At 62.6% G+C, this 14,566-nt stretch overlaps 1 protein-coding gene across 4 annotated transcripts in view; it reads right to left on the reverse strand.

Moving 5' to 3' along the window:
* LOC123370842 (dedicator of cytokinesis protein 2-like) overlaps nt 1-14,566 on the reverse strand; it is a 336,056-nt gene that overhangs the window by 23,952 nt on the left and 297,538 nt on the right. For all 4 annotated transcript variants that reach the window (XM_045017656.1, XM_045017657.1, XM_045017655.1 and 1 more), the window contains 4 exons: nt 13,625-13,665; nt 9,641-9,731; nt 2,207-2,326; nt 422-511 (listed from right to left, as the gene is read on the reverse strand). In XM_045017656.1, the coding sequence (XP_044873591.1) occupies nt 422-511; nt 2,207-2,326; nt 9,641-9,731; nt 13,625-13,665 (342 nt within the window). The remainder of the gene's footprint in view (nt 1-421; nt 512-2,206; nt 2,327-9,640; nt 9,732-13,624; nt 13,666-14,566) is intronic.

Genomic DNA, 14,566 nt, shown 5'->3' on the forward strand with positions numbered 1-14,566 from the left:
CTCTGCCAACTCCCCTGAACTGTCCCCTCCTATCTCAGCTCTGCCAGTGCCCCTCACTCCCAACCCGCAGCCCCTGCCAGCCCAGCCCTGGGCTCCCCCCAGCTCTGCCGGTGCCCCTCACTCCTGACCGCAGCCCCGTTAGCCCAGCCCTGGGCTCCCCCCCCCCCCCGCAGCTCTGCCGGTGCCCCTCACTCCCGACCCACAGCCCCTGCCAGCCCAGCCCTGCCAGTGCCCCTACTCCCGACCCGCAGCCCCTGCCAATCCAGCCCTGGGCTCCCCCCAGCTCTGCCGGTGCCCCTCACTCCCGACCCGCAGCCCCGGCTAGCCCAGTTCTGGGCTCCCCACGAGCTGACAGTGTCCCTGTCTGGTGCCCCCCTTGCACACTCAGTTCCGAGGCGCAGCCCCTGCCCCCCAGACTCACCAGGATGTCACTCAGCATTTCGTACTCAAAGATCTCACTCTCGTACTGCTCGGCCAGCTCCTTGCAGATGTGAATCGCCTCCTCCCACATCTGCTGGGAGACGGGGGGCAGAGTCAGGGGCTCTGCACGGGAGGGTGGGGGCGTTTCTCAGAGCTCTGCTCTGGGCATTGCCTCGGCACCCACTGATCCGCTGCTGGGGAGCAGGGTCACTGCCTGGGCAGGTTCTGCCCCCGCTCTGCCAGGCCAAGGGGCACCTGCTGGGCCGTGGGACCAGCCCTGGGAGAGGATGTGATGAGCCTCTCTGGAGAGACCAGGCCCAGGCTGTGGGGGCGAGTGTGGCATGGCGGGCCGGGCATCCCTGCCACAGGGATCGGGCCCGGCCGCGGCTGGCAGCTGCCTGGCCGCAGTGGGGGCAGCTGGGCCCAGACGGGACTGAATGACCTCACGGTGCAGCTCATCCCCGGGCAGGGCTGCAGTTGCACTGGGCCCACCAGAGCCATGGGCTGGCAGCTGCTGCAGGCTCACCAGCGTCCTGCAGGAGGCGCACCAGGACCAGGGCTGAGCTGGGACCCAGCTCACCTGGGGCTGCCCATGTTCTGGGAGGCCCTGGCCCAGAGGGGGCAGTGCCCAGACCCCCAGGGGACGAGGGGAACTGGTGAAACTATCAGAGCTCCTGGGCCCAGTGCTGGAGAGGGGATAGGGGCCACAGGGAGGGAGGTACAGGCCTGTGGAGAAGGGGCTACGCCATGGGGAATGGAGTACGGGTCCTGGGGAGGGGGGAAGGGGCCTTGGAGAAGGGGTACAAGCTGCGGGGGGGGAGTATGGGCCACGGAGGGGGGTACAGGCCCGTGGAGAAGGGGATACAGCTGTGGGGAAAGGGGTACAGGCCATGGGGAGAGGCCCTTGGGGAGGGGGTACAGGGAGGGGGTGTGACGAAGTGGGGCTGCTCTTAATGTTTCCTCTGAATACTGTGTGGGTGCCTCAGTTTCCCCAGTGCATTTCTTAAGGCTCCAATGTGCATAAATAGCCGACACTTTGTATCCTGGCAACTAATGGCCAGGCCCTTCCCCCTGCAAGGGGAGGCTAAAGGTGTTCGAGACAAAGGGATCAGGTGACCCCCTGGCCCAGGAAAGAGACAAAGCCCAGAGAGGAGGGGCTGGGGGGGTGTCAGTCTGGAGCTGGCTGGGGACGAGGAGTGAGGGCAGATGTGGGGGTCTGGCTCACTGCCCCCCAGAATGGACCCGGCTGAGGGGTCCGGTTCGCGGTACCTACAAGCTCTGTGTTAGACCCTGTTCCTGTCATCGAATAAACCTCTGTGTTACTGGCTGGCTGAGAGTCACGTCTGACTGCGCAGTGGGGGGGCAGGACCCTGTGGCCCCCCCAGGACCCCGCCTGGGCGGACTCGCTGTGGGAAGTGCACGGAGGGGCAGAGGATGCTGAATGATCCAAGGAGAGACCCAGGAGGTGAAGCCGTGGGAGCTTCTTGCCCTGCAGACAGGCTGCTCCAAGGGAGAGGAGGCTCCCCAGAGTCCTGCCTGGCTTTGTGGGGAGCAGTTCCAGAGCAGCGCCCGGGGACTCCGGGACAGGGGGTATGGGCCATGGGGAGAGGGGTACAGGCCCGTGGAGAAGGGGATACAGCCGTGGGAAGGGAGTACGGGCCATGGGGAGACGGGTACGGGCTGCGGGAAGGGGGGTGAGGTCCCTTGGGGAAGGGGAAAGAGGCCACGGGGAGGGGGGTACGGCCGTGGGGAGGGGAGTCTCCCTGGGTCGCAGCCCTGCGCTCACCTTGCCCTGGTCGAAGTAGTGGATGATCTGGTTGTAGAGCGACTCCTTCAGCTGGCGCTGGGTGTGCAGGCTCTGGCTGTGGGAGCCCTGCATGGGGGCCGTGTTCGGCTCGTCCGACCACTGGGGAGAGGCACACAGACCCCGTCGCCACACAGCCAATCCCCCCCCCCCCCAGCATGCAGCAGCAGGAGATGGGCTCCGGTACCCCGACTCCCCCCCCCCGGGACTCTGGGCATGGTACCCCACCTCCTCCACCCAGAGCTCTGGGTCTGGTACCCGACTCTGCCCCCCAGCACCCAGAGGGATCCCCCATCCCCAGAACCCCAAGGAGCGGTGTGTGCAGCAGCAGGATCCCCGTACCCCCCGGTACCCCAAGGAGCAGCGTGTGCACCAGCAGGGTCCCCGGCCCACCCCCCGGTACCCCAAGGAGCGGCGTGTGCACCAGCAGGATCCCCGTACCCCCCGGTACCCCAAGGAGCAGCGTGTGCACCAGCAGGATCCCCGTACCCCCCGGTACCCCAAGGAGCAGCGTGTGCACCAGCAGGGTCCCCGGCCCACCCCCCAGTACCCCAAGGAGCGGCGTGTGCACCAGCAGGATCCCCGTACCCCCCGGTACCCCAAGGAGCAGCGTGTGCACCAGCAGGATCCCCGTACCCCCCGGTACCCCAAGGAGCAGCGTGTGCACCAGCAGGGTTCCTGTCCCACCCCCCGGTACCCCCAGGAGCAGCGTGTGCAGCAGCAGGGTCCCCGTACCCCCCGGTACCCCAAGGAGCGGCGTGTGCAGCAGCAGGGTTCCCGTCCCACCCCCCGGGACCCCAAGGAGCAGCGTGTGCACCAGCAGGGTCCCCGTACCCCCCGGTACCCCAAGGAGCGGCGTGTGCACCAGCAGGGTTCCTGTCCCACCCCCCGGTACCCCAAGGAGCAGCGTGTGGACCAGCAGGATCCCCGTACCCCCCGGTACCCCAAGGAGCAGCGTGGGCACCAGCAGGGTTCCTGGCCCACCCCCCGGTACCCCAAGGAGCAGCGTGTGCAGCAGCTGTGTCCCCGTACCCCCCGGTACCCCAAGGAGCGGCGTGTGCAGCAGCAGGGTTCCTGTCCCACCCCCCGGTACCCCAAGGAGCAGCGTGTGCACCAGCAGGGTCCCCGTACCCCCCGGTACCCCAAGGAGCGGCGTGTGCACCAGCAGGGTTCCTGTCCCACCCCCCGGTACCCCAAGGAGCAGCGTGTGGACCAGCAGGATCCCCGTACCCCCCGGTACCCCAAGGAGCGGCGTGTGCACCAGCAGGGTCCCCGGCCCACCCCCCGGTACCCCAAGGAGCGGCGTGTGCAGCAGCAGGGTCCCATCCCCCGCACCTGGAGGAGCTGGCCATGCAGAAGAGGTTCCTCACCTCGTGCAGTGACTGCGGGTCTCCGATAGGCCCATCCCAGCGGGGGCTTCACATCAGGGCACAGGCCCCCCTGAGCCCTTGGGTGGCGAGTCTCAGCTCATCAGTGTCCGTTGGGCCCATGCCCGCCCCCTCGGCCTCCTCGTGCCAGACCCAGAGGCTGCACCGGGGAGCGCGGGAGAACTGCTCTCAGTTCCTTCCCTACCCAAACGCCCTTGGGGACACCCCGAAGCAGGGGGCACGGAGGGGGCCGGGCGTGCCCACAGGGCCACGTCTCCAAGAAAAGGTGAGTAACTATAGGGGGGGTGACGATGCGCTCTGGCCCCCGCCAGAGAGCGACTCCTGCTGGCCGCTCCGGGGACTAGCTCCGCGAGGCTGACGCCCCTTCCTGCGGCTCCGCCTGTCTCTCCGCTGCTCTCCCACACTGCAGCCCCTCTCTCACTCCAGCAGCTGCTCTGCCGCTGGGGGCCCTCGGCCAGCTCACTCTGCGGCTCCCCTTCCAGGGGGGCTCCCCACAGTCCCAGGCAGTCCGCCCATTCACGGCCCACGCCACTCCCTCCGCAGCTGGCAGGAACCCGGGCCCCTCTGCTCCAGGTTCGGCTCAGGACCCTCAAATCTGCAGCCAAGGTCTGTTCCCGCCCAGGCCGTTCGTGAGCCTTTCTTACCTGGCTGACTTCCTCCCCGTCTGGGTTCACCGGCCTCCCAGCTGCCCCCGCCCCAGACAGTGACTGCAGGTTCCAAACACCCTCCCTTCTCCCAGCCCCCCGCTTCCAATTCTCTGTCTTCACACACGCAGCACAGCGGGTGCCCCACTTCTCACTCTGCACAGCATCCCACGTCAGGGGCCTCCCGAGCAGTATCCCCAGGGGAGGAGGGAGCTTTGGAGTCCAGGACTGATGGTAGCCCAGCAGAACCGAGTGCCGCATCGGATCTGGCGGCACAGATCAGGGCATAATGTCCTGAAGCCCCCGGAGCAGCCCTGCAGAGCTAGATACTGGCACGTTCTGCAGTAGTGCTGGAGCTGTTGCCTGTGATCTGGGTGAATGTGCTAGCACCCTTTGGGGGAGTGCTAATACCCCCAGAGAGCCATCTCGATAGTCTGAGCAGAGAGCGAGGAGCCCTTCAATCTACCCCAAAGGAGACGGAGAGCCTAGGAGACTGGCTTGGCCCTATCTCAGCAGAAAGCCAGCACCCTTCTAACCTCCAGGCTATGAAAACAGGCTTCCTGCGGAGCACCATGCAGCTTCGGAAAAACCCTGGTGGACCAACAGCTTGGTCAGTGTGACGAACTGGGAATGTCCTTAATGTTTGCTCTGAATACTGTGTTGGTGCCTCAATGTCCCCTCTGCAGTTCTTAAGTATCTAGGTCGGGGGATCAGGGGGTGTGATGCTGCAGAGCAAAGGGCCAGTGCACCTAAATGCCTGGCACTCTGTCTCCTAGCAACTGATGGCCTGGCCCCCCTCTGCAAAGGTGCCAGCTGAAGGTGTTGGAGACAAAGAGATCAGGTGACCTCCTGGCCCGGGAAAGGAACTGAGCAGAGGGGGAGGGGCTGGAGGGGGGTTGTTAGTCTGGAGCTGGCTGGGGACGAGGAGTGAGGGGCAGACGTGGGGGTCTGGCTCACTGCCCCCCCAGAATGGACCCGGCCGAGGGGTCCGGTTCTCTGTACCTACAAGCTCTGTTTTAGCCCGTGTTCCTGTCATCGAATAAACCTCTGTGTCACTGGCTGGCTGAGAGTCACGTCTGACTGCGACGTGGGGGTGCAGGACCCTGTGGCTTCCCCAGGACCCCGCCTGGGCGGACTCGCTGTGGGAAGTGCACGGAGGGGCAGAGGATGCTGAATGATCCAAGGAGAGACCCAGGAGGTGAAGCCGTGTGAGCTTCTTGCCCTGCAGACAGGCTGCTCCGAGGGAGAGGAGGCTCCCCAGGGTCCTGCTTGGCTTGGTGGGGAGCAGTTCCAGAGCAGCGCCCGGGGACTCCATGACAGTCAGGATGGAACTTGGACGGAAGCTTAGGTAAGAACTTAGCATGTGGACGTGAAGACACTTTGTCCTTGAAGAACAGCATAAAGACAGAATCGGCTACCAAATTACCAGTCTCCCCGCCCCTACGGGCCGACATGATGGCCACTAAGAAAGCCGCCATCCTAGACAAATGGAACAGAGGACAGGCTGGAATACGCCGTGGAGAACTTGGGTGTCTAGCTCCCATTTGTAGTCCTGAGAACTGCCTGCGGAGCACATGGGCTGTGCTGCTCCCAATACCTGGGAGTAGACTGCCGAGATTTAGCGCTGATGAGCCAGGCACCAGTCCCACAGTTTCACGGCTTCAGCGCACAGGGAGGGGGTCTTGCTCCTCCCTGCTTATTGATACAGGACACACGGGATGCATTGTCTGTCATGGCCCTGACAGGGGCAGTGATCTCGACACCCTGAGCTCCAACAGATTGATGTGGAGTCCAGTTTCCTGAGCTGTCCATCTGCCCAGAGTCAGAGGGCAGTGAGGTGGGCCCCCAGCCCCCAGCATGTGTCTGGCGTTAAAGTCACTGGCAGGGCTGGGTGACGGAGAGGGATCCCTGCATAGTCAGACGCTGGGCTGATCCTTCCACCAGCCAAGGGAGGCCTCCACTTGTACAGGAGCTGTCAATTGTCTGTCCAGGGTGCTACTGACTGGAGAACAGGTGAGTCTGAGCCAGCCCTGGAAGCAGCGGAGGCAATGATGCAATGGTGCAAGCTGCCACGTTCCCCAGGAGCTGACAACAGTTGTTCCTTATTGTGGTCCAGAGGCGCCCTGGATTGCCCGTCCCAGACCTGACAAAATCACAGATCTGTCCGAGGGAAGGTAGGCCCCGGCTGTCAATGAGTCCAGATACACCCCTGTAAACTATCTGCCATATGGGACTATTTGACATGCAGCTGCCGACCCACCCCCTGGAACAGAGCGAGGGCCGGTGGGTGGCAGGTAGAACGGCCCTGGAGTAGCCAGCCACTGAAATCTGGGGAGACTAGGATTGCTTCTTGTTGGAGGTAAGCAGCCACTCTTGCCAGCACCTCTGAGAACACCCTGGGCTGAGGAAAGGCCGCGGGGAAGCTTGGGTATTGGCAGCAACCCTGGCCTACGGTCGAGCATAGCTATTTCCTGTGCGATGGGTGTATTCCTATATGGAAATGGGAATCTTGCAGGTCAACAGCTGAAAACCAATCCCCCTCCTCCAGTGAAGCAATTAGAGCTGCCAGAGTCACCTGAACTTGTCTAGAAGTCTTAGCTCTAAGATCGGTCTCTGCCCTCCATCCCTTTTTGGCACAAGGAATGTACCGTAAAATCCTTTGCTCTTGTGAGGATGCAGGACCAGGGCTAGTGCTCCTCATGAGAGAGATTTAACTTCTTGTCTCAGTAAAAGCCCCCCCCCCCAACGATGTAAGTTACACCAGCCCTTAGGACAGTGCTACATTGGTGGGAGAGCTTCTCCTGCCAACGTAGCTGGGCTTCTCACAGAGGTGGAGCTCTCTCCAGTCGGCACAGAGCGTCTTCACCAGACACGCTGCAGCGGCGCAGTTGTGCTGACGTAGCGCTTCCAGTGTAGAGTGGCCCTCCGAGAAGTGCTGCCGACCCCGCTCCTTTGCTGCACCCTCCACCAGGGAGTGAGGAGGAGGCTGTGAGAAGAAAAAGTTAGAATCCTTGGGGGGAAACAGAACGTTATCCGCCCGGTTACATGTGGGTGGGAGAGTGGAAGGTGTGTGCCGCACCAGCGTAGCCAGATCCAGGAGCACCTCGTTGATGGCTAACGCCACCCTGGGGGCTGTTGCTGACTGCAGGATATCCACCAAATGGGAGGTTTAAGCTGCAAATCCTTAACCTCTTTGAGTGGAATTTGAAGGGCATCAATTGCCCTCTTTTAGGAGGTCTTGATTTCTGGTAATTTCATCAGCCATGGCTGGTGGCAGAGGCATAACTTCCTCGTCCAGAGACGAGGATGAAAAAGGTGTCTGAGGGGTGGCCTCCTTTTCCACCCTGGCTTCCTGCTCCTCAAACATCTCCTGCGGTGGGGGCTGCTTGAACTTGGGCTCCCTTTGAGATGGTACCGGTGGTCTGGCAGGTTGTTGTTGATAAACAGCCCAGGGGCCCAGTCTTTCCACTGGGGGCCCATATGGAAGTGGGGGGATGCATGGTTGGGTTAGGGTGACAGCCCCATCTTCCCTGTGACTCTCCCAGAATGGGATATGGCGGAAGCACCTGAAAGGAAACAGAGGAGACTGAGTCTCCTTCATCCTCGTCCATCTCATCCAGCAGAGGAGCAACTGCCGAAAACGGTGGAGAGTGCTGTGGTACCGGGGAAAGTGGCCCAGATATCAGGGTCTCGGTACCGAGATGCACTTGGTAACCATGAAGCACAGGGACCCCGGTTCATCCGTTATCAAGAGGTGGGGACCAGCAGCAACACAGTGCCAAGGACCTGGCCACCAAGCCAACAGTACCATCGAGGGAGGGCGTCCTGGCGTCAACGTCGATGGGGTCTGGTGCTGTTGCTTGCTTGGTGCTGAGGGTGCCATAGGTACCGATGGCGAGGCTCAGCTCGACTGCTTGGGGTTGCCCTTGCTGGCAGAGCGTACCGAGGCCCCGTCGGAGGAGTTGTGTCTCCTTTGAGCTCCAGCACTCTGCAGCCGTACCGGAGGCAGAGTCCTTCCACTCAACCGTGCTGAGGCAAGAGGCTGAGGCTCCGGAGAGCATGGATCTCGCTGGGGAACTGGACTTTTTGAGAGCTGGCTCAAGGTGAGAGTCCGCACTCCTCTTCTTAGAGACTTTCCCTGAAGCCCCCAAACCCTTCCCTCTCTTAGGGGAAGCCTGCGCCGAGGCAGATGGGCAGTGGGTCTGTCCGGAGACAGGCGTACGGGGGGCTCTCCTGACCTGACTCGGATGCTGGCCGATGGCAACGTTCCATCATGAACAGTCTGAGTTTCATCTTCCTTGAGGGCCAGGCAGAAGCTGCACTTGTGGGGGATGTGGGGCTCCCACACGCAATGGACATGCTTGGCCTGGCTGTCGCTCCAGGCACGGCCTCTCAGCAGGAGCCTGGCGAGCCAGGAATGCCCTGCTAGGAAAAGCGAGGAGAAAAAACCAACCTCTTGGCTACTTAGCTAATGAACTCTGACTGCACTGAACTCTGCCATCCTAGCCTGAGAGAAGCAGAGAAGCCGGGACACACCCGGGCTCCATCCTGGCCAAGGCGGTTGAGAAGGAACAGAGGGTGGTTCTCCCACATACTCACACATAGCCTCGGTGTCTGGCATGAGGAGGCCTAGGGCGCACGCGTGGGCTGAACGAAGCTGTGAGCTGAGACTCTCTGCTCAAGGGCTCGAGACACGCCTGCGCTCCTGCAATGCAGCAGCCGCCGGGATGTGCCTCTCGAAGAGAAAGCAGGTGCCCCCCGGCCCAGTACCATGAGGAGCCGCGCATGCAGCAGCAGCAGGTGCCCCACTGGTACCATGAGGAGCCGCACGTGCAGCAGCAACAGCAGGTCCCCCCCCATACCTTGAGGAGCCGCATGCAGCAGCAGCAGGTGCCCCCCCATACCTTGAGGAGCCACATGCAGCAGCAGCAGGTGCCCCCCGTACCATGAGGAGCCGCGCATGCAGCAGCAGGTCCCCCCCATACCTTGAGGAGCCGCGCATGCAGCAGCAGCAGGTCCCCCCCCATACCTTAAGGAGCTGCGCATGCAGCAGCAGCAGGTCCGTCCCCACCCATACCTTGAGGAGCCGCGCATGCAGCAGCAGGTGCCCCCCCATACCTTGAGGAGCCACATGCAGCAGCAGCAGGTGCCCCCCCGTACCATGAGGAGCCGCGCATGCAGCAGCAGCAGCAGGTCCCCCCCATACCTTGAGGAGCTGCGCATGCAGCAGCAGCAGGTCCGTCCCCCCCCATACCTTCAGGAGCCGCGCATGCAGCAGCAGGTGCCCCCCCATACCTTGAGGAGCCACACATGCAGCAGCAGCAGCAGGTCCCCCCCATACCTTGAGGAGCCACGCATGCAGCAGCAGCAGGTCCCCCCCATACCTTGAGGAGCCGCGCATGCAGCAGCAGGGTGTAGGCTGCCTCCGTGTAGTTTTCGTAGCTGACGTGCAGGTCCTTGAGCTTGTACAGGTACCTGGGAGCGAGCACAGCTCGGGGTTAGCACTGCCTGTGGTTCCACTGCAGGGTGGTGCCTGTGCTGGGTCGCAGGGGAGGCTGGGCTAACCCGGGCCCATGCCCCTGGCCCACTCACCCTGCAGTGGGGCTGATACTAGGCCATACCCAGGGTGGAGAAGATGGCAGCAGCCCCACCTCGCCTTGACGGCAGCACAGCATGGCACAGGGCTCTGCGCCCCTGCAGCATCTCCCAGGCTTCGCCCGGGCCAGGTGGTGCTTGGTGCACTGGTCTGCGCACCGCCCAGAGAGTTCGGGGCAGCCGGACTGCCCAGAGCTGACCCCACAGCCCCTGGTGGCACACGGGCTCCAGGAAAAGCCAGTGCCACTGTGACGGTGCCACCCATAAGGCTTTATGGAAATATTCTTATGAATATATATGACAGAACGGGAATGTGTTCTGTGCTACATTTGCCATGTAACATATCTCTGTAAAGGTTATGAGCTACTGAATCTATTCATCCTATTTGTATGCATGTGTCATTTTTGTACTCAAAGTTATGAATATTGGGCGTGTAAATAACCTTAATAGAGCATTTGGTCAGTTCCTGGAGAAAGGAGTTTGCAAAGTTAAGTGCCCAATCAGGAAGCCCTTGGGGAACAATGCATCTTGGAATGCTCCAATCCACATAAGAAGTCTTCCTGGAGACATTCAAGATACCAGGTGGGCAATGGCGTCTGCCTGTAAAGACTGGTTTCAGAGTAGCAGCCGTGTTAGTCTGTATCTGCAAAAAGTGGAGGTTCCCAGAGAGTTTTAAGTGCTGAGCAGCTGTGAGGTCGGCACCAAGGAGAGCAATCTAGTGGGAGATCATTTCCTCTTGGTCTGCTCTCTGTGAGGCGATGAGGACGCGTGTTTTCTTGCCGGGTTTTTGAGGAATCGGTCTCAGGAGACCTTGCCGTTAAACTGTTTGATCTCTGCTGGGAGGGAATTTCCTGCCCCAGATCAGAGGCGGGCCAAAGTGATTTCTCCATCAAGATGAGTTTTAGCCTCAGGTCGCTATTTCTATGAGCTCGGGCTCTGAGTTATTACAATGGGCACATTTCTGGGGTATGTGCATCTCCCCCAAGCAACGGACACATTGAGTGTGTCCATTGGATGCCGGCATCACTTCTCTGCACATCGTGCAGTGTTTGAATCCTGGTGAACCCGGCGTTTTTGTCAGTTCACAATCTCTATCCTAACTATCCTAAGGGATACATGAATTAAACTTTCTTTTATTATTATTTTATTTTTATTTTTTTTAGGAAGAAAAAGGAGTAAGTAATTTACTAAAAAAATGAAACTTATACTTCATGTCCTATTTGAAACTATTGACTAGCTAAGTTTCATGGGACTGCTAAGGGTTCCGTCCCTGGCCAGGGACGGTTGAGAAGAAAAGGAGGGGTCCAGGTCCAGGTTGCACATGCTAGATGAGGTGCCAACAGGGCCAGTGCAACCCATTAGGCGACCTAGGTGGTTCCTAGGGTGCTAGCATTTGGGGGGCAGCATTTCGGGTCCTTCGGTGGTGACCGCGGCGGCTGGATCTTTGGCCGCCCCAGTCGTCGTCAGCATTTAGGCGGAGGGAGCTGGGGCAGGGGGGAGCGGGGAGTAAGGGGGGGCATGGCACGCAGGGGAACTCCCTGCCCCAGCTCACCTCTGCTCCGCCTCCTCCCCTGAGCACGCCGCCCGGCTCTGCTTCTCTCCCTCCCAGGCGCCAAACAGCTGATGGGCGCCGCAAGCCTGGGAGGTGGGAGAAGTGGAGCGGCGATGGCGTGCTCGGGGAGGAGACGGAGCAGAGATGAGCTGGGGCGGGGAGCTGCCGCACGGCTCCCCGGGCCGGGGGGAGCTGCCGCGGGGGGGGGGCACGCCTCAGGGCGGAGGGGGGGAGCTGCTGCAGGGGGGGCGCCTCAGGGCGGAGGGGGGGAGCTGCTGCAGGGGGGCGCCTCAGGGTGGAGGGGGGGAGCTGCCGCGGGGGGGCCCCCTCAGGGCAGAGGGTGTGGGTAGGGAGCTGCCGCGGAGGGGGGCGCCTCAGGGCGGAGGGGGGGAGCTGCCGCGGGGGGGGCGCCTCAGGGTGGAGGGGGGGAGCTGCCGCGGGGGGGCCCCCTCAGGGCAGAGGGGGTGGGTAGGGAGCTGCCGCGGAGGGGGGGCGCCTCAGGGCAGAGTTGGGGGTGGGGAGCTGCCACAGGGCTTGGGGGTGGGGGGCGCAAGGTGGAAGTTTTGCCTAGGGCACGAAACATCCTTGCACCCGCCCTGGGTGCCAGCAGAGCCACGAGGCAAACACTGCGCTTGCGTGACCCGCATAGGCCCTGCTACTAAACCTCTCCGAGCAAAGGCGCAGGGATGCACCATCACCTCAAGGGGGACACCCACGGGCCATTGCTCAAAGCCGCAGCAGAGCCTGGGCCCTGCATAGCCGGAGAGCTAGACCTAGTCCATGAGCCTCGGGGAGCCTGCCTGGCACCATCCTCAGGGTGGGTATTAACTTCCACCCAGTGGCCCCTGTGCAAATCCACCCAGCAGCTGCTCGGGGGCCCCAAGGGCCCCTTTCAAGCTGCTAAACCTTGTTCCAGGTCACGATGCACCCAGGGGGCTGCAGGGCAGCTACTAAGAAGAACCATCTTATTCTGCTTGTGAGCGAAGCCCATTGGAGTGGAGGCCACAGGATGCTGTGCTGGAGGTGAGATGGACCCCCGGGGGCACACGGCTCTCATGGACCCCCCGGGGGCACACGGCTCTGTGACGAAGTGGGACTGTTCTTAATATTTCCTCTGAATACTGTGGGGGGGGCCTCAGTGATGGCCGACACTCTGTCTCCTGGCAACTAATGGCCCGGCCCTTCCCCCCTGCAAGGGGATGCTAAAGGTGTGGGGGAACAAAGAGGTCAGGTGACCTCCTGGCCTGGGAAAGGAACTGAGCAGAGAAGGAGGGACTGGAGGGAGTTTCCGTTTGGGAGCTGGCTGGGGACGGGAAGTGAGGGCAGACGTGGGGGTCTGGCTCACTGCCCCCCAGAATGGACCCGGCCGAGGGGTCCGGTTCTCTGTACCTACAAGCTCTGTTTTAGACCCTGTTCCTGTCATCAAATAAACCTCTGTGTTACTGGCTGGCTGAGAGTCACGTCTGACTGCGCAGTGGGGGGGCAGGACCCTGTGGCTTCCCCAGGACCCCGCCTGGGCGGACTCGCTGTGGGAAGCGCACAGAGGGGCAGAGGATGCTGAATGCTCCAAGGAGAGACCCAGGAGGTGAAGCCGTGTGAGCTTCTTGCCCTGAAGACAGGCTGCTGCGAGGGAGAGGAGGCTCCCCAAAGTCCTGACTGGCTTGGTGGGGAGCAGTTCCAGAGCATCGCCCGGGGACTCTGTGACAGGCTCCCACGCACCCCCGGGGCACACGGCTCCCATGCACCCCCGGGGACACACGGCTCTCACGGACCCTCGGGCGCACACGGCTCCCACGCACCCCTGGGGGCACACAGCTCCCACGCACCCCCGGGGGCACACGGCTCCCACGCACCCCCGGGGCACACGGCTCCCACACACCCCCGGGGCACACGGCTCTCACGGACCCTCGGGCGCACACGGCTCCCACGCACCCCCGGGGCACACGGCTCCCACGGACCCTCGGGCGCACACGGCTCCCACGGACCCTCGGGCGCACATGGCTCCCACGGACCCTCGGGCGCACACGGCTCCCACGCACCCCCAGGGCACATAGCTCTCACGGACCCTCGGGCGCACACGGCTCCCACGCACCCCCCGGGGCACATGGCTCCCACGCACCCCCGGGGGCACACGGCTCCCACACACCCCCGGGGCACACGGCTCTCACGGACCCTCGGGCGCACACGGCTCTCACGGACCCCTGGGGCACACGGCTCTCACCTGATGTACATGGCCCGGCGGTCGATTTCCTTGTAGAAGTTCTGGGGAAGGAAGAGCAGACAGAGGAAGGTGACTGGTGGAGGAGGCACTGAAGAGCTCTGGGCTAGATCCACAGAGGGACATTGGTGCCTGTGTGTAGGCGCCTGCCACCCCATGGGATCTGCAGCCCAGCAGAGGGTGCCCAGCTCCCCACACAATGGATGGGCAGAGAGTGGGTCCCACAGATGCCAGCGATAGGTGGGGCCCTGCTGGAACTAGCCAATGGGAGATGCTGACCAGAGGGGTAGGGTCTCTGTCCTGCCCTTCCAAGGGCTGTCGGCGCCTACCTCCCCAAACCTGGCACTCAGGGCACTGACCCCTGGCTGCAGAGCGGTGCCTGGGCCAGGCCAGTTGGGTCCAGCCGGCGTGGCTCCCCACCCCCCCAAAGGGGGTCGCCCCCCGGCGAACCCTTGTACACGCTCCCCCAGGCTTTGGGAGGCCCAGGTTCAGTTCCCTTCTGCCAGACATAGAGCAGGGATTTGACCAGGGGTCACCCCTACCCACAGGGCTGTGGGGTGCCTGGGCAGGGCTCCCAGCCTCTCCTGCACTGTGTAAACGTCCCTGCTACCAGACGTGCCAGGGGCCAGTTCTCAGGGCTCGGTACAGCAGGGGCTGCCCGGGGGAGCAAGGGAGGGGCCCTAGCAGACTTGTGGGGAGGGGGCTGCAATAGCTCTGAGGTCCCAGAGGGAACAGCAAGTCCATCCCCCCATGTGCTCCAAGGAAGGGGGGCTGGTGCCTGAGGGACAGGAAGTGTCTCTGCCTTCCCCAGCTGGGCCATGTCCGGTCCCCGCCCCAGGCCTGAGGGCAGCAAGCGGAAAAGCTTCCCTTGTCACCGTGTGCCCCATCTGGCCACACAGCCTCATGCACCATGGGGCATGGCAGGCCCATCACACTGTCTGGGGG

Source organism: Mauremys mutica, chromosome 5 (assembly GCF_020497125.1).
Source record: "Mauremys mutica isolate MM-2020 ecotype Southern chromosome 5, ASM2049712v1, whole genome shotgun sequence".
Classification (NCBI taxonomy): Eukaryota; Metazoa; Chordata; order Testudines; family Geoemydidae; genus Mauremys; species Mauremys mutica.